This window comes from Corvus cornix, chromosome 2 (assembly GCF_000738735.6).
Source record: "Corvus cornix cornix isolate S_Up_H32 chromosome 2, ASM73873v5, whole genome shotgun sequence".
Classification (NCBI taxonomy): Eukaryota; Metazoa; Chordata; class Aves; order Passeriformes; family Corvidae; genus Corvus; species Corvus cornix.
This window is the reverse complement of record NC_046333.1, coordinates 109,794,085-109,818,844: the sequence shown is the minus strand read 5'-3', so window position 1 is coordinate 109,818,844 and position 24,760 is coordinate 109,794,085. Positions and strand designations below refer to the sequence as shown.

General features: G+C 41.9%; 1 protein-coding gene across 1 annotated transcript; it reads right to left on the bottom strand.

Annotated features, from left to right (window-relative positions):
• Positions 1-473: 473 nt before the first annotated feature.
• DSG2 (desmoglein 2) lies at positions 474-24,108 on the bottom strand (the record flags this gene model as incomplete). Its single annotated transcript, XM_039569567.1, has 15 exons — positions 474-3,681; positions 5,722-6,072; positions 7,185-7,327; positions 8,346-8,576; positions 10,009-10,236; positions 10,856-10,998; positions 11,793-12,052; positions 13,012-13,197; positions 13,344-13,478; positions 14,323-14,483; positions 15,584-15,728; positions 15,995-16,153; positions 17,073-17,207; positions 18,081-18,116; positions 24,049-24,108. Coding segments are annotated over 15 exons (3,399 nt in total), but the record flags the coding sequence as incomplete, so codon positions are not given.
• Positions 24,109-24,760: the final 652 nt, after the last annotated feature.

Below are 24,760 nucleotides of genomic sequence, written 5' to 3'. Positions count from 1 at the left end.
ATGCAGGACACAGGCTGCACCGTTGTTGTGGCAGGCTGGTTCATACCCATGGAGTCCAACATACTCAGCAAGAATTCACAAGTAACATAAATCACAGAAGGGCAGCATGAGTATAATCCCTGTCATGCTGGCATTTCAGCATAACTGTGCTCTATTAGTCTTAGATAAGAAAATTACAGACTTTGCTTTTCCTTTTGAAGTCACAACAAGGCATCTCTCACAAAGATAAGTGTCTGGGGATAGTCCCCCTCTCAGGGTTATCTAGTAGTCAGATGCTAACCAGGACCTTCCGTTAATTTGGGTCTGTACATTCCTCCCACCAGTCACTATTGTTTACAAAACACAGCTCCATTAGAAGTGACTGCCTTAATCTGATGGATGCTCTGCCAGCATTAACACATGCTGATATGCTGATAGCAGCTGAAGCCTTGGTACAAGAGTACCTCAAATAATGGAGACTCACTCGTAATGAATCTATTCAAATAGACTCTTTACAGCACAAGCAGATCTGTGAAAGAAGTTTATATACAAACATTACACAGGGAAGTCAGGATTTCTGTGACACTATCCTGACTCTTACATCTTCTGGATGTTAACAACTGCATGTTCAACACGTTATAAAACCGAGGCTATTTTATGCCATGTTGTCTGGAAGCAAAAACTGATTAGAAGGGTTTGACTCAAAGCCCAGTAAATCTGTGGAGGGGATTCTGCATCAAGTTATTACAGAATTTAGAGCACCTAACTGCAAGGCAGAATTCACATTTTTGTCAGAATCTTTAAGTGTTAGCAGTGCACCAACTTTTTTTACATCTGCACCTTTCAGATATTTCTTGAAGCTGTTTGGGGAATCCCAGTCCTCATTCTATCTTTAAACTCTTTATTTGCAGTAGGAAAGCCAATGTTTTCACTGGGGTAGCTGTTTGAATGAAGAAATAAAAAATACAGTAGAGTTCTTTATTTTAAGATTGCATAAACCCACAAAGATACTCTATTAGAAAGTCATAAAAGTGGTGACCACTTAGAATTGCAGGCTTGCTTAGAAGTAAATACACATATTTTAAAATGTAGTGTAAAAGACAAATGACCAATAGGTCCACGCAAGCAAGTAGTCTGATATGTTTGGAAATGTAATTAATGTAATGGCCCATCTGTCATGGTTGAGCATAGCCATGGTTCCTAGTTTGTATATTTATGTTTTTGAAGCAACTTTGACTATTAGTAAAATGAAACACACTGAGAGCATTTCCAGTCAAAGGCAGAACACATCAGTGGAAAACACAATACTGCAGCTGCAGGAACACTCCAGGAGATGGAGACAACCTGGAAGCTCTGCAGGTCCACAGGCTTTGCATTACCTTATGACCAACTTGCTGATTTCACAGGTATGAGATAAATACGGTACCAATACCTCATCAAAAATACTTCTACTCTGAGAAAACATAAGGAGTGTATGACAGCTTTTCCTGTATAAAATTAACTTCAGAATGTTCCAAATGGCATACAGATATTTACATGTGCATATATACATACTGCCAAACAGTGCAGTGTCTCCTGCTTTTACCACATAAACTTCAAGGAAAGCAAAGTAAACTTAAATGTTGCAGAGCTAAAGGGAGCTTCCCCTTGAGTTGTCACAGCCAAGGAAAGCTGCCATTACACAGCACTGTACCAGCCACTCAAGCTCTGGTACTGAAACCAGTAGAACCTCACACACACCAGGCTGATTTCTCTGTCTGTGAGTTCACAGACATGATTGCAAATACTTAACTGCACCTGTAAATCAGATCCTACAGATGTCTAAGGGCCATAAACTTTGCTGGCAAAGCTACTGACTAAATCTCTGGCTCTAAAGTTAAGGTTAGGTCTTGGCTGTTTCTCATAAGTTAAATAAAGTGGAAAATGTACATGATGAAAATGCTTACTTGTCCAGGTCAGCGTAGACCCACACCAAATAATGGAATTTTTACAATGAAGTGACAAAAGAATTGCAGTTCTCAGCATTTTTGCTACTTGCCCTCTTTAACTGCTGTGGTAACATGCAAGTATTGATTGCTTAAGTTACAAATTCTCATAACCTGAAATTGTGACATCCCTTCAGGAGATCAACACACCACTGCCCTGAAGACACACTAGCTTTGGTGGCCTTGGCTTCTCAGGAAGGTTTCCTAGCAAGGCTCAGGAGGAGCTACCATGGCCCACAACACAATGGCAAACACACAATGAGAAACTGATTCCCCTTACAGGAGGACTTCAGAAACACTCAATAGCAGTTCAAAAACCAAACCTGTGCTTTGCAGGCTACTATCTTTCACTAGATTTGGGACTTTTTTCCTGTTGTCCCACAATTATGCAGCTCTGCTTATGTGGCATTGTTACACTATCTGTATAATAAAAAGCAAAAACAAAAATAGCAAACCAGGAAAAAAAAATGTATTTCCCACATCTTTCCACTTCAAAAGCATGCCTGCCAATGTAACATAACACCAAATTTCCTTACTTACTTCCTGGTCATATAATCCATATTTATACAAACTAGTGCAAATGAGTACATGTCATTCTGAAAGCTCCAGCAAATTTGGATCTCATGGAAAAGCCTGAGGATGCATGCAGACAGAAGGGTGCGGGACACTGCCACCCCCACAAGGAGCCAGGCTATGAGCGAGAGTACTGCACTGTGCTGTATTTGGTGACCCTGGAAGACTTGCTCAGTGTGGCACTGGCAGGAGGTGGCCCTTGTAAGTCAGAGCCCATCAGATCAAGCGGGGAGTCTGTGATCAGCACGTGCTCTTGCCTTCCTGAGCTGGCACCTGTTGCCTGTTCAGCTCTGCTCTGCAGCCTCGAGGCTGTCACCACCCTTTCATTCAGCACCGAGCTGCGTTCCTCTGTCGAAGTGGGGAAGCTGAGCAAGCCCTGCTCGGCAGCGGGCACAAGCACCCTCTCTCGCTCCCTCACCACGACGTACTGGGAGTCAGGAAGATCCTGAACTGTCAGGGTTCCTGGCCCCACACCTGCCGACTTCACCATCCTCTCTGTAACCACCATGTTACTTCCATGGGGCAAATCAGGGATTTTCACCATCCCCTGAACGCTCGATGCAGGTGCCAGCACTCTCTCTGTCACCACTACGTTCTCCTTACACTGGGGGTCTAAAAACACAGTGGCCGAGTGGGCAGGAGCCCCCCCAGAATAGGATGTTTCTGTCATGGTGACATTGGTCTCCGCATGGCCTGTGGGAAGGTGCAGGCCATTGTACTGCCCAGAATGGGATGATGAAAAGGTTGTTTCTGTGACCACCTCCTTGGACAGGGTGCTTTCTCCTGTGCTACTGCCTGTGTGCATGGGTGGGATGGATTGGAAATGACTGCCTGAGGCAAAGGCTTGTTCAGAGCTGGAAGCATTTTGCTGATCTAAGAACTGCGACTTTGCTTCACTGAGACCAAAACCTGATTCATTCTTGGAGCCACCGTCTTTCAGGTTGATCTGTCTGCCTATACATATTTCTGCTAGAGTCTTAAACTTGTCTCCTAAATCATCAAGAAAATGGTCATCAAGATCCCCCTCAATAAAGCTGCAGCAGCCGACAGAGCCGTGAGGGGAGCCTGATTCTCCCTGGGAATAAATCAGGAGACAGTCTTTTGCAGCTTGCTCTTCATCTTCATCCGCAAAAGAGACAGCTTTCTGCAGACAGAAAACAAAAGCAAGCAAAAGTTCATTAATGCCAGCTCTAGACTTAGTAATTTTGAAAAAGCAGAAATGCTTGGTCAAAAAGGTTGAAATAAATTTAACTGAACCCACAGAAACTGTCAACCAAGTGAGGGTTGTACCTAACATTTTTTTTTTCTTTTTCAAAACTAGTCTGAACTTGACAGTACACTTGATGAGAAGAAAAATCTGAGATTAAATTTAAAACCTTGGATACCATCGCCACATGCTACTGTTCCTTCCAGTAAATGTGCCATTTGTGATACTGCTCCATATTCACAAAAATTGTTCTAGTTTTAGTTCAGTGAATGAACTTCACCTCTAACAAGGTTTTTGTGGGAGAATGCCAAGACCATTTCTGAGAGTATCCTAACATTTAAACAAACATTTAATGAACACATGCTGACATGTTATCACCTACCGTGGCCCTTTTCACTAGTGCAGCCTACAGGATCACACCCAAGATGCCCAACAGGAAAAAAATCAAAAAGTTTAATGGATTGGTGAAGTATGGACGCATAGTCCATCATGTAAATTCTTAGGCTCTATGCAGGTCATCTGGCAAAAGAGGCCTCACAAGTTCTGGCTACAGGGTCAGCTCAATCTGAAAGCAGCATCTGCCATGGAGCTGCTGCAGTACTGGCACAAATATCTGTGTATGTGCTTGCATCAGCTCCAGCTCCAAAAGTGAAGGCACCCAAATTCTCTGGGCCTGCTGAACCAGCTTTATCTAATATGGCTTCTGGCTTGCGCTCAGAACCACCTTTCTGCCACATTTGAAGTTCTGGATTGCAAATTAGATCAGGCATCTGTGTAATGTGGTATATAGCCAGACCCAAATTGACTCTGCATGTTTAACTGCATTTGATCCTGGAAGTACGCACATAATCCAAAATTCTGCCACAAAAATCAGCATCTGAAACTATTTGGTTTGGTTACTTATCTGTTTCCCCATCCCTGTAATCTGAGATATTTTAGCCTCCCAGAAGTTGTATGGATACTGAGTATGATTTCCCTCCTTCAGACTTAATCAGGCAGTTATGATTAAAGTATGTCACAAAGAGTGGAAGAAAAATAGATTCCTACTGTTGCATCTGTTCACCCAGAAGACCAGTAGCTAGAGCACTCTGAGACATACAAGTACCTAAAGCTCAAATCCTTCCCTGGCCTGAGGTGGTGACTCAAATCCGCACAGCTACTCCCCTGCAAAACCGCATCAGCTGCCAGCTGTAGGGTGTGAAGATGTTTTGTTTGTACAGGTGATGGCGCATGGAAGCCAAACTTTCATTACAAGGAGCTCACCAGCCAAAGGACTAATGATGTGCATAATGAGAAGAGAAATAGCTACAAGTAGGAACAACCTACTGGCCAATGATTAGGTCAGTAAAAAAAAAAAAAAAAAAGAAAGGGGATTGCAACATGTGCCTCATACACTTTGGATGAATGGCCCTTTACCCAGGCTGCTGGGCAAACAGACAAGTCAGCATCACTTACTACATCAGCTACTTTGAAAATACAGCCCCACCCATTGGTGTGACATCTTCACCTTATCTTTCAAAAACTTGCTCCATAGTAAAACTTGCTCTGTAGCTGACTACTTTGCTCCGTAGCTGTGACTCATGATGAGTCACAGGTACCTCCCTAGAGACCAGTTTAGTGTGCTTAAGTCCCGAAGATTTAGATCACAGAGTCTTTCTCAGGGCTTTTTCCTGGGCAAGGCGCTCCTTTGCTATTGCTGAATATTCTGGATCCCACCCCAAATTCCTTCCTTGAGAGAAAGGTCTATTTGTGTGACACCTTGCAAGCACTCAGTGCTACAAGACTGAGCATTGTCACACTCCAAGTCCCACATGTGTGGCTAACCCAAAAATCCTTAATGCCCCCTTACTGCACATGCACAATACCAGGACTGTTTATACCTACTTATCTACTCATCTGTTTGTCAAAACATGAACGATATTTCACAAGACTAAGTGTAAACACCAAAATACTGTTATTTTTGGGTCATATGCTTACGTCGTTGAAGTAGTCTCTTAAGAATTCTTCATTCATGGCTCCTGCTGCTCCCACAGCAACTCCTCCTCCAGACACAACTGTCCTGCTGTCTGTACCTGTCATGCCTTCAGCCGCTCCAGCTGCCATGGCTCCATAGTTGGCACCAGAAAGAAGATGCCTTTGCTCTTCCCATCTTTCCCTGGTAATAGTGCTGTGATGCTCTCCTACGTGAGAGGCAGAGCTACCTGCTCCTACTACAGTTTCTCCACTCATTCCTGCTGCCGCTGCTGCTCCAGCTGCTCCGGCTGCTGCTGCTGTTGTTGCTCCTCTCAAGTTCCCAAGCGCAGTGGGTGGAATGAAGCTTAGCACTGGCTACATAAGTAAGACAAATTAAAATGTGACATGAAAGCTTCGCTGTGTAGCACATGGAACTCACCAAACCAGCAGTGGGGCTGGGTGGGAACGGGGAGGGTGCTGTCCTACAACTTGTTTGAATTTGCACTTGTACATGTTGCTGCAAAGAGTAAAAGGCCTCCTAAAACAAGGTGCAGCTTCCACAAACGTACTGCCAAGAAGGTTCATGGAAATGTTTCTATAGATCATTGTTCACTTGAAATTCAGAGGATTGAAAATGAAAAAAAAAAAAAAAAAACCAAACAAAAAACCCACTAAAAAAAGGCTTGCAAAACTCTAGGGAGCTCAGCTGTTCCAAGAAAAACTGCCCAGTTTTCTTCAGACACAAAATGCGGAAGTATGCACTGCCTGGCCCTTTCTTTTTTTCTAGCAGTTTGGCTTCCCTGTTAATTATCTTTTAACAAGAATTTGGTGTGAGCAGTGAGCATTGGCCCTAAATCAAAGTCTTTTACCTTCTGTTTCTGTTATTGTGCAAAAGCATGTCAGTGTCATGCCCTTTTTTTGAAAACCTTGTTTTGTAGCATAACAATAAAGGGCAAACTTCTCTTGGCATTTATTGTTCCCTCTGCAGATTAGCACCTTTTTCTGCCTTTTTCTTTTTTAATAAGGAATTTCCTCTGTTTAAAACAGGGAAATAATTTAAAACAGTCCGAAACTTTAAACCAATGAAGGGAAACTCAGCATTACAACCCATTACTTTGCTGCTTTACCTTGCTCCCAAAGGGGTGCAGAGCATTCCAGGCTTGCAAATGAAAATGTTTCACTCTATTGGTTCAATGCTTTTCCCACAGTCCTGTCTTCTGCTCAGATATGATCAACATTTGCTTGACTGCTTTCCCTATACTTTGGGATTTAAATGCTATGGTTGCTTTTTCCTACAGCTGCTGGTGGAAGACATCTCCCACACATCCTTCACTGAGCCTCATAGGGTTAATTTTAATTAATTTTCATGTGTTGCTAATATCTGTTGTAGAGCTTTGAAATATCCACCTGTAGCGTGGAAAAGGCCTCAAGTGCCAAAGTGAACACTGGGATAGAAATCAAAGAGAAAGGCTATTAGGGATACATGCCTTCTCCTCCGGAGCTGCTCCTTCACTGTTCCACTCACGCAACATCGCTTCGCTGTGGTCTGGTATGTCAGCAAATGTCTTTGCTCCACCGAATCCCTTTGCTCCCAAGCCACCAGGACACAGCAGCAGTAACAGTGGAACAACTACAGGGAAACAGAAGGTAGCCATTAACTATGTGATTATTAGGGCCTAAGAATACTAACAGCCACTGTTAAGTTTGGTCAGCTCCCATACCCAAATGTATTTTCAATGAGCTAGTGATCAGCATGAGGGCTGACAAGACTGAAGACAGGTTCCCATATAGTCAAGGCATTTCCTAGAAGCATATGCCAGGCCAGTTTTCTGGAGAGCAAACTGAAAACACGTCAGGGCCTGAATCTTGCAGATGACCACACATGTATGTAGTTATGCTTCTATCAAAGATCTCATATACCAAATCCAAGCCCTGGCTATCACTGTACAACCTCAGCATTTCTAACTCCTCCTCTTCTTTTACTACTAGATAACGACATGGTGTCATGTAAATTCCACCTCACCACTCCCTTGACATGCCTAGAGCATTGCCTGGGGGACTCAAAATAATCCAGTTTCAGAAACAGAGATTATTCCTGTGGCATGAACTTCGTTTTATCACAGTTAGATTGCTGCCAGCACAAGCAATAAACTATTGGGAGTTTAAATGCAGCACTGCTACACCTGGCCATACCATAACTACAAATATTCTTCTCTTATTTCTCTTCTATTTTATCTCACCAAAGAACAATGTCACATGCTGCTCTGAGCAAGGCAGTGAACCTGCAGTGACAGAAAAGAGAGTGGAGAATGTGCTGTGGTTTGAGTAACAAGAGCTAGGGTTCACCTGGGGACATGTGGGAATACCAAAAGCATTCCCCACTGCTTCGCCACCTGTTATTTACAGCACCATAAACAAATATTAAATGTTGTTCACATCAATTTTAAAATGCACAGCTTGAAATCCTTTGAGGGTGAAATGCTGATATTACCAAAATTATTTGGGGATCTGCCATGACTTCACACAAGACTAGGAATTTACACAGAATGTATCAAGATGATAAAACCTGGGAGCTGGACTGTTTCTTTCCTGATGCTTTGCAGACCACATTTACAGTGCTTCTGAGATAATACGAAAGAATTACTTACGCAGCAGAAGTAAAAACGCCAAGATGATTAGTGCAACCGCTGCTGGTCCCAGACCCACCGACTTCGCGCCAATAAACTTCTCTTGGCATACTCCATCATCTGCACACTCACAAACAGTCAGCTGCAGTGACTGTGGCACAGCACAGCTGACCCCTTGGAAGTCTTTAATTAGCATGGGAACTTCCGTTCTGCCTGGCTTCAGGTTTTGTGGCACCAGCTGTATGCTGGTGTCTGAGGCAGGAGTGGGGAGAGGTTAAAAAAAAAAGACAAGAAGTGAGCAGAGAGAAAATTGACTCCTGTAAACTAACTAAAATATAGCTGCTACAGTCTTCCAACAAACCCCCTCCAGTTAAGCCCAGCCAATGCAATGGAATTAAGTTTAATTAGCTGCTGCTACAGTATATGTGTTTTTATCAAGTAATTTATGGTGGTAAGTGGGCAGCCATGCTCACCTACAGCCTCAGACAATTGTGATGTTTCACACAACCAGAGACTTCACATGGAAGACAGCCCGGTCACCTGTATAGCATCAGCCACATCATCTGGATAGATAAAGGCTGAACTCACAAAAAAGCAGCTTCAGTCTTGAGGAGATTAATGTGTTGTAGGCCACAGACAGAGATCAGGAGCCAACAAAACACCTGCTCCTGTGGCTGTGTCATGTCAAGGACTAACTAGGCAGAAGATCACAGAATGATTAAGGCTGGGAGGGACCCCAGTGGGGCATCTAGTCCAACCTTCCTGCTCAGGCAGGGTCATCCTACAGCACATGGCACAGGATAACATCCAGACAGTTCTTGAATATCTCCAGTGAGGGAGACTCCACAAGCTCTCTGGACAAACTGTTCCAGTGCACAGTTACTGCACTGTAAAGAAGTTCTTCCTTGTATTCAGGTGGAACTTCCTGTGCCTCAGTTTCTGCCCATTGCCTCTTGTCCTATTGCTTGGCACCACCGAGAAGACTTCGGCTCCATCCTCTCAGCACCCTCCCTTCATCAGATACTTATAGATTAGGTCTCCTCTCAGTTGTCTCTTCTCAAGGCTGAGCAGGCCCAGCTCACTCAGCCTGTCCTCATAAGAGAGATGCTCCAACCCCTTAATTATCTTTGTTGCCCTCTGCTGGATGCTCCAGGAGCTCTGTGTCTCTCCTACATCAAGGAGCCAGAACTGGACACAGCACTCCCGACGTGCCTCACAAGGGCTGAGAGGAGGGGCAGGATCACCTCCCTCAACCTGCTGGCAATGCTGTTCCTAATGCACCCCAGGACACCATCGACCCTTTTGGCCACAAGGACACACTGCTGGCTCCTGGACAGCTTGTCGTCTATGCCCAGATAATGCATCACTGCATGTTTTTCGTGAGAAGATGGGGATAGCTTGATTCCAGCATTATTCATGAAATCCTGGTCACCACACATGGTGCATCAAGCCAGGCAAAGATAGTCCAGCTGAGGGAAGCAACACAGCCCAAAGGCCATGACTGGGCTTTTATAACCTTTAGAGAGAAGGGAGCAGAATGCAAATGATGTTCTTAATGCCTAACTCCATATATAGGGTTGTTTTTTCGGTCTGACTCAGCCAAACTGTCAGTTTGACTGGAATTAATAAATTACAACCTTAGGACTTCAAAGAACTGAAAGTAATTAAAAATACATTTTCTTACCATTTCCAGATGCAATTATCCATTTTTCTGCTGTCCCTTGTGGCTCATCAATGACAGTAAAGCTGAAGGGATAACTGTTTGGGTAACCATCCAAATCATGAGCTGTAACATCAACTAGTTTTGTATCTGAACACACTGTCTGCACAGGGTTCACAACAACTGGGCAGTTATCGTTTTCATCTTTAACTTGAATGACAACTGTGCCAGTGACTGTTTTCTTTGGGGAATCTAGGGTTTTAAAATATGAAAAATTAAATTGATTTGTGCACAAAAATTTATCTTAAAATAAAAAAACTTAGTATTTTCCAAGACAACAACATTGCTGAAGTAAGTTTAAAGAGATCTTCCTGGAGCTTATGAGAGCAGTGATTCATCCCCAATGTTAATAAATATATTGACCAAGTTCTTCTGAAGGCAAGTTGTTTTATTACTTTAACTTGAAAAAAAAATCCTATACGGTTACAGAGTAACATGCAGAGTATAAATGAAAAATTCTACTTAGATACACAGGAAGCTCAGGGAGTCTTTCTTGCTCAGCATTCAAGAAAACTTAGGACTATGAAGTCTGATGATAGGCATACTGAGATATTGGCAATTCCCACCTTGACAACAGATTTTCCTATCAGACCTATTTTTGAAAACTTTTATGAAAGTTCATCTCCATCTAGTCAAACAGGAGAAACAGACACTGTGGGAACCCATTCCAAAAATGACTTGCCTGTGTCTCTCCTTTGAATACCGAGACTGCACTTGGTGCCTAACTTTAGAGATAGGTAGGTTAAACCAACTACCCTCGTAGATAGGCAAACAAACCATTTTGTGTGAAAACAAAACCCTCTCAACTTACCAGTAGTTACACCCAACATGGTGATAGTGTAGGTACCATTTACTACATGAGGTGATTCGTAATCAAGATTTTTAGCAAGTCGGATTTCACCTGTGACTGAGTCTACAGTGATCCAGTTTGCGGCATCTTTTTCTTTCCTGTATCTGATGAAAATCACATGAAGATGGACACATTTATAATGAGGAAAACAATCATTTTGTTCAGTAGAAAAAGCAGCTTCACAGTATGTTTACTCATCATTTACAACAGAGACCAAATCCCTAAATCTGAGGTATGATGCTTCTGCCACTGTAATTGGTTACAACTATAAACCTACCCTGAATGTTAAGAGCTGCTTTTCCCTCTAAATCAAAGATTTAGGTATGGATACATTACAGAAAATATAATTAGGGAGTAAGACTGGAACAGGAGATGGAGCTGCACTGCTGGTCACCATCCTCTTCCCCTCCGTCCATACTCCCAGCAAAAGCTGTGCATTAGCCACCCGTGAGAAACTGTATTAGAGGTATTGTAAAGGCTGTGGTGGTGGTTAAATAGCATTCTATCTGAAAAGCTATGATTCAAAACCCAAGCACAGACATGCAGACCCTTTCTGTCTGACTGATAAATGTTTCTGCATATGTCTTCCTAATTTTACTGGAGACAATGAAATCAGTTTGGTAAATCTACTCTCAAAAGTAGACAGGTATGACAAACACATCATGCAAACACAGACAACTTCAGCCCAAACACGTCTCACCATATACAACAAAAGAAGGATTTTCATATCACCTGTTTTCTGCATTATAGAATATTGAAGATGAGGATGTTTAAGGTGTGAATTAGCCTTAGTAGAAAATTATGGCCTTTGAAATTATTTCAGTACAACATGCAAATTTTTACAGTAAGATACAACTTCTGACATAGTCATTTATGATGGTTATAAAAAAATTCTTACGTAATATGTTCTGCTATTTTTCCAGTGTCTTCATCATAGGCTTGATACTGTCCAATAACCTGTTTTATCTGCAGTTTCTCACTTGCTTCAATAATTTTTGTGCCACCAGGAAACACAGGGCCTTCCCGCACATTGATCACCTTAATTTTGATTGGAATTGTTTCTGCTTTGTAACTGGGTTTAATCGACTTGTGGAACTCTGCTTTGTTTGTAACAACAACACCCAAGTTTAGGCTTTGCATTTTTTCATAATCCAGCTCCTAGAGCAATAAAGAAAATAATAAAAAACCACCCAGAATTTGTCAGAATCTGATATCTAGACAACATGCATACATTCAATATTTAAATAATACTATAGCATTCTTTTTTAAGCAATAAGGATGTAAATATTTAAGTAATATTTAAGCAATAAGTATGCTACAGTGGGAGGAAGTTTGTTAACCTGTTAATGTCACTCAATTTTAATGGATGACACCATTGCTATGGCTTTATATTATTGAATTAAGTTACTTTAAGGTATGTGAAAGGAATCCTACCCATGTATTCTGCCTGTGCTTTCAGTGAATCAATGTTCAGTTACTTGGCTCTTCCAAATTTATGTGTTGGTTTTTTTTTTTTTTCAAACAATATCATTCACTTAATAATGCTCAATTTTTTTTTTAATTAATTAGCAGTTTTCAGATAAGGAAACCTGAGTAGGAAATAAAGAAAGCTACTTAGGGCACTATGCATCTTCAGTTCTTGTGGACTAAAGAAAAGTGAAAATTATGAAATAGACATTTCATTAATGGAAAATAATTTTGTCATCATTTCAACTTATGAAAATTCATAAAACAGTCTGTAGCCCATGGCTCATGGAACAGGTGTTGCCTGCAACATTATCAGCAGCCAGGGGAAATAAAGAAATTTATACTGAGATCAACAAGGACAGCAGAAACGTGAAAGTTTACAGCATGTTAGTACTGTTGCCCAAAGGGTAAGGGAACTTCTGCCCGACTAGATATATTTGAGATCACACAGAATGCAAATGGAAAAGCTTGACAAAATTATTATTTTGCATGGAATTACTGAATGCATTAAAAATGCGGCAAAGGAGGAGTATTCACATAATTTACATATTGACTGAACTTTACATATTGACTGAATAAACCCAATTTGTCAAAGCAGATGGATAAATTATTCCACTATTTAAAGCAGATTCTCTAAAATCTATACTTACTTTCACAACAGTCAAAATTCCTTCATTTGTTTGGGTGTCTGTTACAATTTGGAAAAAACCATCTTCATTGCCAGAAACAAAAGTAAAGTTTGCCAGCCAGTTATCAGAAAACTCTTCATCTTTGTCAAATACTTTTATTCGCATAATTTCCACATTTGCTCTGTTTTCTTCAATGCTTCCTTCAAACTGTAATCCAAAAAAAAAAAATCCACTCTTGGAAAAGATATCACGGTTTACCTCATTTCACCAGTGCAATGGATTTTACACATTGTCTTACTATGGGATACTGGCAAGCATAGGAACATGGTAAAACCTGTGATAATTTTACTTACTGTATGACTTTCAACAACAGGCAGATTGTCATTGACATCCAAAATCTTGATTTCTAAAGAACATGTTGCAGCATTCCCACCTATTTCACCACCACGGTCCTTTGCTTCCACCACCAAAGAATAGCTACTTTGTGCCTGTCATGGTAAAAAATAAAGGTGCTTAATCCAGGCTAAGGATTAAAATTCTTCCTTTGCTAGATTATCCCTATTACATTTTGGTAATATCTGTTATGGTCAATTATAACTCCTCTCCAGTAGAAGTAAATCTCACACACAAGTATCTTGACAGATTCTGCAGGAGTAGAACTGAGGCTTTGAAAAGGGTATGGGACTTTCCCATCTTCCACACAGAGTCAGACTGTACTTACACAGCAAAGGAAAAAATTCCAGTGGCCATGAACAGGGACACAACCAGTGACACCTGCATGTTAGGACATGGCTAGAGGCAGAGACATTTCCCTCAGCCACAGAACTAACATTCCCATCACCATCTGCTGGCCAGGGAAAACTCTGCAAGCCCAGGTTGTGTCACTGGTAATATGTGGCTTTCAATGCAGTTTCACAGTAGCACCCATCCTAACTCTTTGCACTGCGATTTGCACAGCAGGCTACAAAAATGCAGATGCAATCAGCAGCTTTGCAGGTGGTGATCTAGGTTATCTTTGCCATACACCCCCCAGCAGAAAGAAATGATGCCTTGTTTTGTGTAAGTGCTGCCCTGGCTGCACGGGAGGGACAGAACACAGCAGCCACCAGGCTGGTGCTATGCTAGGGAGGTGATGGGGGGACTACAGCCTTGATCCCATCACCTCCTCCTGCAATCCCTGAACGGCATGCATCAGCCAGACAAGGCTTTAATCCCAAGAGAAGTTAAAGGTAAGAGGGCCAGCTCTTTGCCCTGCAGGCAGGGCTGAAGGTGACACAACGGGCACCAGAAAACCATTACTAACAAACATCAAAACTGGGAGGGTATTTTTACCTCTCTGTCAAGGTTTATTTTTGCTACTCGAACCTCGCCAGTATTCTTATCCATGCTGAATGCAGCACTAGGGCTTTGGGAAACAATCCTGAAAGCAATTTTGGAATTTAGGTTATTCGGCTCATCTGCATCTGTTGCATTTATCCTCATTACAATTGTACCTGGAAAATGCAAGCAAAATACACCACTTGTTTACACCACCATGCACTGACAAATACCTTTATTGCAATGTCAAAGATAAGAGCGTTTTGTTAGATACACTGCACAATCTTCTGATGCTCTTGACTTTATTTATTTAATGCATAAAGTTGGAGAAATGTTCCTAAACTCAAAACATTAAAAGTATATGTTCTAGCCAACAAAAAGATTGTATCCACACACCTCTAACTCGTAGAATTCAATGCATAAATTAAACAACAGGTTAAATTCTCTCAATTATTTTGACAGAAAAATGCAAATACCACACAGAGCAGTTGTACAAGCTTTTGAACAATGAGCTACATTTCCTTCACACATTATTCTCATGAGAGCACTATTAATTTCTCTACTTGAACATTATTAAACATTAACATTAGCTGGAATTCATGCCAAGAGTCAATACATATGGCTGCTATTGACTTGAAAGATTGCTGAGGTTACTCAATACCTCACCAAGTGGATGGGCAAGAATTTGTCTCTTCTGATTACAGTGACATTGAAGTGAACACACTGCCAGGTATTTTTTAGGTTGTTTTATTCCAGCTTTTCTTATCATCTTGAAAATAATCTGTTGCTCTTATGTTTACTGATGTCAATAAGAAACTGGCCATTAAGTTGTTCAATGATTATAGCACAGCCCTATATGCTTACCAGCAAAGAACCTCATCCAGCCCACAGATAAAGCAGGGCTTTGGATGAGGATGGCAGAGTGAAGTCCCTCTTAAACAGGCTGTGACTACTAGGCCAGAACACAGATCGCATTTCCTGTGCAATTCCTGCTGAAGAACTCTGGTTCCTGGATTTGTGGTAGCTCTGACAACAAACCAAAGGAGCCACAAGAGGAAATACTGTTCTCTCTTGCCCCTAGGGGGATGCTCTCCCTTAATCAAACAACACAGCCTAGCCTAATAAAAACTTTCATTCACACATGGATAACCTAGCTTATGTCAGCGAGACAATGTGCCCTTGTTATTGCAGATATACTGCTGCAAAGTGCGTATTCTCAGGTCCCCTTGCATATCTTGGGAAAAACTAAAAGAAAAAAAATTAAAAATAAGGTTACCTGTTTCACTTAATTCTTCAATTGAACCAACAAAAATTTCATGTGAAAACACTGGGAAATTATCATTTATGTCCACAACTTTAATTGGGAGATCTATTGGCTCTTCCAGTTTTGCCCCATTCTTATCTAGTGCGTGGCCTCGGACCTGACAATACAGACAGAAACAATAAGCAAATCCAGTGACTGACTATAACATATATAAATGCATATGCAAAACAGAAATACATCTATTATATAAAAAAAAAATCTAAGTATTATAAAAGCGTATTATATAGGCTTATAAATACAAACAGGTATACACACACTAATATCCAGAAATATATATTATTTCAAGCAAACGCATTTAAAGAAAATAAATAAAAAATGGACAGGAGGGTGGACCTGTAAAGAAAAAATTAATTTTCAACTTACAAGCAGAACTGGAGTCTTCTCTCTGTCCACCCTTCCTGTTATGTTCAGGTCACCAGTCTTTCCATTGATAACAAATAATCCATAAGGGGGTTCTGTTACTCCTTGACCAGATATAGTGTAAGTTACTACTATCCCTGTATCTTCAAGATCTGAATGTATCTAGAAGTAATATAACAAATTAAATAGCACTCAGTAAATAAATTCACATTAAAAAGGGCAACAAAATATTTTTACCATCTTGTAATGAACAAACAAAAAAAATATTTAACAAATTTCACTGCTGTCCTTTGACTGTGGAGATCTTGAGATGAATGCAGGAGGGGCTGCATGTTCTGTCTGAGAATTTGGTGCAGGGAGATGAGGAACATCTGGAGCAGGGAGTTTACCTGGGAGGTCAGACCTAAGGTAGCAAATACAACCAGGACTGGAGAAGGGATAGGGTGGAGGAAAAAATGTCAGATCTGGAGATGAACACATAGAAAAGGCTGCAGAGACTAGAGATTACACCCTTTCTCTGCTGTCAGCAGATATACAAAACATCTGGAAAAGTGTGCATTGTGCCAGCATCACCATCAAGGGGCAACCCAAGCAGAGGGTAACAGCTTGCTACCACCTGTAGTAACTTTATATGCTGAATGGACAGGAGTGGTGAATTTAGGTTTCAACACTGGTGCATATCACTCACAAAGGGTTATTTCTAGCTCTGTTTCCTAAAAGACTAGGCATACATAATAATGCTCTATGTACACCCTTCTGCCCAATCACCACCGGCAGATTTGGGACCCACTTGCCAAGTTAAACCCCAGCTGAGTATGGGTGGTGGGGTGAAAAAACTCAAAGATAATGCATTCCCAAAAGCTTAATGAAAAATGGGGCTATGAAAAGATGAGAGACTGAGCCAAATCAGGCTTTAAAAGTAAAGGATGAAGAAGGAAATATATCAATCTTCAGCTGGCATTCAAGAGTCTTTTAAAATTAAAAAAACAGTTGTGCATGTGTTTAGGGCAGCCACACCCTTATTTTACATTTTCATCTCTATTTTTATGTGTATTGCATATTAACTCTTTTCTGGGCTTACTCTAGCAATTGGATTCTTATAGGAATTGTCCTCTTCCTCCCGTATGAAAGCTGGAGGGACCGTCCATTCTCGCTTCTGTCTGATTAGGCTGTTGGGATGAGACAACACGCCACTCCTGTAATTTCGATTATAAACCTGTGAAAAGACAAGATGGAATGTCAGCATTACATTTAGTCATTTCAGATAAATGCTTTATTGCTGCTGTAGCCAAGACTTCTAAATAACATTTGCTCTTTCAATAGCTAGTAACTTCAAAATCATGGAGCAGCATCAGCCTCCTGAGTCACAATCTAAGAGCTACACAGTCCTCAAGCTGGCTGAAGAGGAAAACGACACTGGTCTTTTCATCAAGGCAGAATTAGGTAAGACAGGCTTTAAATATATGCGCAAGTTCCCATGACCAGTGGTTGGTGAAAATACACCTGCTCTGGAAGATTTAAATGCTTGTCATCAGATGTGGGAAGAAGCTTTGCACTAAGGCTGTTTTGAGCCACCAATTCTGCCTTACCACCATGTTTATCTTCCCACCAATACTGCCTTGCATATTCAACCTTCTCTCTGAAACAGAATGCATGGAAGAGCAGGCCACATATACTCAACCCACCCAATGTCTCTGCTATCCTTGTGCAAGTACCCCTCACTCTCACTCTGCATGACATCCCTCATCCTTTCGTCCACCTTAGTCTCTACTGCCTCTGTTGACTCCCAGATTAACATAGTCAATAAAATAGTGGTTGCTTTCATTTACTGAGTTCAAAAAAGCTATCTACAAATTCAGTGGTTTAGGGGAATTTTCTCAAAGTTCAAAGCCACTCCGTGTGATGGATGTAGGAATCTATTCACTTACTTTTCAGCTTTCATTTCTTTATTCACTATGCAGCTTTCACATTTCAGAAAATGGTAGAATTCAAGACATTTATCAACTGAAGAAAGGCATGGCTTTGACACTCTGCTCAGAGAACCCCTCTTTAGGCACTGATAAAGAAAAAGTTTTCCATTATATCCTACCTTCACGTAGAGCCCATTTCCATAATTCAAACAGATCTGCAATGGAAATTATGATAATCATTATTAATTCTATGTCACTTTAGTAGTACTAAAACTTAACTTTTGTGACCTCCTTCGTAAGAGCAACAAAGCCATAAGGAAGAAGGCTTCTGACCTCTATAAATCAGTATTTATTATTTACCCATAACAGCTTCTGAAAAATTCACCCATAACCATTGACATTAAAAACAGACACTCTAACTATGTAATAATTAAGTTTGGCACCTTTTTCCTAGCAGGAAACAGGTTATAAGCAATTAGTATTTTTTTCTAATAAATTCAGACTTTACAGTAATTTTCAAACAACTCCTTTTTTAGTCCTGCACAATGCTTCACTAGTCCGAAACGATGAGGATGAGCCATTGATGGAATCAAGTGTTGGTTGCTGGCAGCGCTTTGGAGAAGCTCCCTCTTCTGGGCAAACCTTGGATTTGTGGCTGTGGCAGGTTACCAATCACATCAGAGAAAAAAATTGAATAAATAGTGTTTAAAGGCAAGGACTAACCCAAACATCTGCTGAAGTGTATGTGACAGAAGCAGCTGCCACTCAGCACCTTGCTGGGAGGAAAAATGGCACCACTTATTTAAACAAGGCAGAAGTGCTTGCTCTGACAAAACCTTACAGGCCAATGTTCAGTATTGGTACTGCCCACCTCTTCACGCACCAGAACAGCTATGCACACCCTTGAATGACTCAGTTAGGTGACAAATCCTGGCTGGAAGAAGCCAACTTATCAGAGACCCCACATTTATGTCCACTCTCCAGGCACCAAAGACTCTGCAAGTAACAACACCCCTCAAACCGCAAAAAATGTACGTATTGGGAAACAGCAACAATAAAAAGTAGGCTGTTACAACATGGGAGACCTACAAATCAAGTTTTTGAGCTTTGCACAGGTAGCAAATACTGTTATCGTTCTGAAAACAATTACTACTTATATTTTGCAACTTAGGTGATTTTTTTTAGGCATACTACTGCCTAAGGCAAAGTAGGTTCAGAAAAGGTGGTTTTCTACTCAAATAAGTCAGTCTTTGACTGGTTTCTAGTCTGTTGACTGCGCTCTCCCTATTCCTCCCTCTGACTCAGCCTTGATTACTGAATTGATGACAGCTTTTTTTTTTTAAAGATGTTATCTCTTCCCCACATAATCCAGCAGACTGTGTTGAGCAATACAGCAGATTTCTGTTTCAACTTGTTCAACAAAACTGTTTTTCAAATGGTATTTTTCCAATGTATATATTCTGAAGACAAAAATGATCAAGCAGTTAGTTTCCTAATGGATATGCATTGTGAAGGGTACAGGATCTCACATACCAAGCTGTTTTCATGTATGTTCTTAGTCTTACTTGATTTTATAAATTGTATGGATTTTCAAAATTTATTTTCATGACTAATGAGATTCCACCAGCAAGACTGACAGGAGAATTTTGCTTTATAGTCAAGGTTTTCCAACAGAAGCTGCAACTCCTTTGGAAGGTGAATAACTGTCAAGATGTCATCAGAAACATCCTTAGTTGCTCTAACTGGTAAACTGGGGGGAAAAGTGCTTCTGCCTCAACACTGAATGGGGACAAGAGGCATATGATGAGAAGTTTCCTCGTATTGGAAACCTGAGAACCCAGTATAAACAAAAGTGTCTGAAGACCAAGAATAAGCAGATCTTCCACTGAGATGTGTACCAAAAACGTGTAAAAAAATCCATTAGTCATTATAGACAGAAAATCTTTCATTAAGATAAGTAAAAATCAATTTGTTTGCATAGTAGCGAATGTCCCTCAAAACATTCTGGATTAATGCTAAGACAGCAAAAATTACTTTTGCTCTTGTATTATTCAATCCACAGCCCACAGGTAGCCTCACAAGGGACATAGAAGACACCTACAAAAAATATTTAAGAATGACAATTTTATTCACAAGATGCATAAATACAAGGAGAACAAATATATAAAGGGATCCTGCCTTTTTACTGAAATTTTTCAAAGGTTCCAAAAATTTTAAATAGGGGGAAAAGCACTTTTCAGGGACATTTTCTTCAAGGGCAAGTGAAATGTCAGAATTTAGCGCCCATTAAACATGTGAATTTCCCCCCCTCTTTTTTTTTAGTATCTTACAACTGCCTTCTGTTAAATGGCTCAGAGTAGGAAACCTCTGTTATTTGCTGTGGGACATAGCCTTGGCTCAAAAACCAGACATCTACTGATGACACCTGTTGATGACAGAGCTGGAAACACATTGTCAGAAGAAAACTGGATGGTTACAAATAAAAGGTCTGAGGCCTGAAGTAATGAAATTGGAATGAAATACTACAGGAAAGCAACAGGAATAGGCAAGAGGGCATGGGAAAGAAGGGAGTGACTGCCATGTATAGGGAGTGCAAGGTTGCTCTTGCCCAAATCCCTGCTCATCTATAGTCAGGAAGTGACTAAAGGACAGATTTCCAACACAAAGCTCAGATTTAAGCTGTAAAGCTATAAAGACTGAGTAACCAAGAAGGTACATGTCTGTATTTGCTACACCATGAAACAGTAATGCCTAGAAATGTGGTCTTTTCCATGTGCTGTGTGTTAGGAGATTTGGAGCTTGCACCTCCTGTGAGTCAGTTTGGTGTTGAAGACAACATGTGAAGACCTTAGAGAAGCAAGCAGGGGGGACCATCCAAGGTCATCTACTAGTACACCTCCTGGCCCTGGGGAAAGACAAACTACACTCAAATGCTTCCTGACAACTGTTTATCCTGTTCATAAAAATGAGGGATGGAGATCCCTCAGCCTCACTAACCTAAGGGGGTGCCTAGATAGTCCTACAGATGAAAAGTCTTTGTTAACTTTTATCTTCATTTTGTTATCCTAATTTTTAGCTCCTTGCAAGTTGACCATACTGCTGCTTGCATGAGATTCAGAGTAAGGCACACTAATTTACATATCTAAATGAAAGCTAAGTGCCTAAACTTTCATTATGATCAGCAAAAATATAGCCAATATCAACAGAGATCGGAGCGCTGTTCAACTTGCCCCCAAACCAGCTCAAATCTATTTCTCTCTGGGCTCTACTAGTTGTAAGTATGCTCAGTTTGAAAACCTAACACAGGAGGATTTGTAGAGCAAAGCATTTGATGAAGAGAACCCAGCACCACGCAACCCATGTTTTGATGGATCCTTCAGACCAGAATTAGCTTGGGTCCCACAGATCCCTGCATCTACACGCAGATGGATGAATCTCCCAATGTGGTTTCACCCAGGAAGGATACGATTCATATACTCCTGAGATTTGCTTCAAAAGCACAATTCGATCCAACCAGACAGGTGCACTCAGCATCCACTGCATCTCCATTTACCATAACAGAAACTTAAACACCTATATTGAGTTGTCTTAATCTCAAACCCAATCTCCTTCTTTGTCATGTTGACAATGCTCTCATTGTATGGTGCAATTCCCTTTTTTTCACAATTCCCTTTTCTTCTACCCTTCATGTATCTGCAAACTTATCAAACATCTTACTCATTGTCTTTTCTCACACACCAGTTCTTTAATGTCCCTTAAAAAAATCGTAAAACAGGATTTCGTGACTTTCGATTGCATTTTGTTTTGGCTGTTCTGTAGTCTCTCATGGACAGATTACTTTTTTCTGAAGTCTGGTATCAAAAGTAACACACCACTTCTGTTCAATAGGATGGATAAAATACTAGACCTTATATAGTTCTAAGCTGCTTTCAGACCTCACCACAGCCGGGTTTTCCCTCTATTTTGGAACAATATTAAAATGTTGAATCAATCTACAGATGCTTGTAAATACTTCTACCATGTTTCAACGTGTTGCTGGCAACAGAAGCTAGGTTGCTTTGAATTAGCTCACCTCTGCATCATTTTGTGATGGTTTTTATTTAATTTCTTTCTATGACTTCTGAAAATTACCTGCTACTGGCTCTGACGTTACAGTAGCGATCTAACATATTCAGGCCTGAATTTCATCATACCCAGCCTAAGTCTAACATCCCAAACATCAATGAAGTGCAGTCTAAGGAAGACATTCAGAGAAAAAGTGTATTTTGCTACTCCCATAGCAAGAATCATACATCTCTGTCAACTATTCTTTCACTCAAATGCAGGAAGCTTTCTAAGACTTCTTCTGTTGAAGACATGGTGTCCATCTCCTTTAGAAATGACTGAGAAACCTCCCAGTCCAATAATCCTCGATAGCCGTGCCCGCCCAGCATCCCAATGGCTCTGGGTGTGTGCCCTGGACGTGCTCCAAGTCAAGCCCAACCCTTTGGGCGCATCACCATTCAGCACAGCCGAACATTTCTGGAAAAGGGTCAGAGGCAGGCGCCTGGGGAAATCTGCCATAACCTCTGCGAGGTACCCAGGGATGACAATACAAGGATGCAACCTGCAGGCAGGGAGGGAGCACTGAGAGATACTTCCAGGAAAAACTGGGAGAGGAAGAACCTACCATTCTTGATGCTTCTAAGGTAGAAGATGCTTTGCGAAGACACTACTTTTAGACTAGTTTTGTTTTTCAGTAGTTTCTTAAGATTCATAAGAAATAAATGACCCTATTCTAATACTCTCAAATAAGAAACTTGACTTTTTGCCACATGAATGTCCAGATTAGGAAAAAAACCCCAAAATTTCAAAACCCAGCAGTGACTCTCTTTCTATTCTGACATCAGCCAACTAAGGCAGCTTTATTCACTCTAATATCCTATCCGACAATGAGGCTTTTGGGCACCAAACTGAGTTGACTCTCAGTACATCATATACTGCCCCAGCCTTACCCGAAACTGAGGACGATGAGGATTGAGAAAAATAACGTTTTTCAGTCAAAACTAACAGCATCCTGAACCAGTGCAAGCCCACCAAAACAGACAATGGTGTGGCTTCAGGTATTGAAGAGAGAATACATAAAAACTTTTGTACAAGGGGCACTCCATGTTTTCCATCATTCTTTTGGACAAAACGAGGATAAAAACATTTTCCAACCAAACCCCAACTACCAGCTTGCTGTAAAAAAACAGGTTTAACTGTTGCTGGCCAACTTGTGCACAACTGTATGTCTGTATCAAAGTTATCAGGCAACAGGTCTCCAGATAACAAATCTGATCTTGCAGGATACCGAGCTCAGGGAACAAGGTCCCGACCCCCTGCACCTTCTAGTCTGTCTAAGCAACAAGCCATTACTAATTCCTGCCCAGCTGCTCCGCAGCTCCCGGCACAGCCCAGGGCCTGGCCTCCAGCCTCACCTTTGTCTGAGTGGCGGCAGCCCGACTTCCGCAGGCATTCTGCCAGCCTGGAAAGGTGAAAAGCAAAAGAAAATGTCGCAGATACGACAAAGAGTTTGCCGTAAACCAGCTAGAAAGAACTAGAAAGCATCCGTCCAAATCCAACAAACCAAGCATTTTGGTGTCAGTTTGTTACGACACAGTCGTTGCGTTTGGCCTGAGAAAGTATTTTTTAGGATGGGAGGTCTAAGGCTGATGGCTGAAAAATAGTGAAGGCAGGAGAAAGCCTGAAGTGTCCTGGATTGTTACGAATTTTGTGTAATTTTTCTAAGGCGATAAAGACTTCCAAACTTTTTGATTCATCTTCCCTCCTGGGCACTATTCCCTCGAAAGGGAAACACAATTTACTAGTACAGATACTATACTGAACATGAAAACAGCAAAAATGTGAACTCCTCACTGCGTTCCTGTTCCTCCCGCCGCCGCAGCAACCCCACCCATCCCGGACACCGTTCCTCTTGGGATTTTCTACCTCCACCTGCTTTCAGGCAGCGAACGGCGATGGCTTTTATATAATTCCCAAAGAAAGAGAGAAAAAACCCGTTCCCAGCCACACGCAGCCGGCGTTGGGAGGGCCGCCAAGCCCCGACGGGAACACCCCTCCCCGGCGGCCGCCCTCGGACCCCAGCGGCGGTGCCCCCGCACTCACCAGCAGCGCCAGCAGCCGCACCGCCGCCGCGGGGCCCGCAGCATGATCGCCAGCACGGGCTCAGCTCCTCCGGCCGCCCACCACGGGAATGCCGGCCGCTCGTGGAGGGGCCACAAGTAGCCGCGGGTGGGTAGAGTGTGCCGGGCGGGAGCCGCGCCGGGACGGGACAAGAGGTGCCCGGCCCCGCCCCGCCCCGCCCGGCCCGGCCCGGCCCGCGGCGGCGAGTCCCATCCGCTCCCGCCGAGCTCCGCCCGCGGAGGCTGCACAGGGCAGCCCTCGGAGTACCAGGCCCCAGCTTCCCCAGGGCTCCCAAAGTTTGTGGGTTGTTTTCCCCGCTTCCGCCGAGGAAGGCGAGCCGGAGCGCGCAGGAGACGCGCAGAGCAGCTGCGACAACAAACGGATACATTAACGAGTAATTGATGGGGAGAGCTCAGTCTCACGGGAAAATAAAATTGTGGGTGTTTTTGAGGACAACCTTCCCTGTAATCCTCATTTTTATACGCTCCGGGCCATATCCTTCCTACTCCTATCTGGCAGAGATCTTTCCTAGATACAACTGATTCATTGGTACTTACGAAGGTATAACTGATTCTTCGTGATGGCGAAACAATTAAATATGCTTTCTGTACGTCCTCTCTTCTTTGAGGCAGTCACCTAGTTAATCTTTCCAGGATCACACTCAGTTGTGGTAAGTAACTGCCGAACTCGCTGG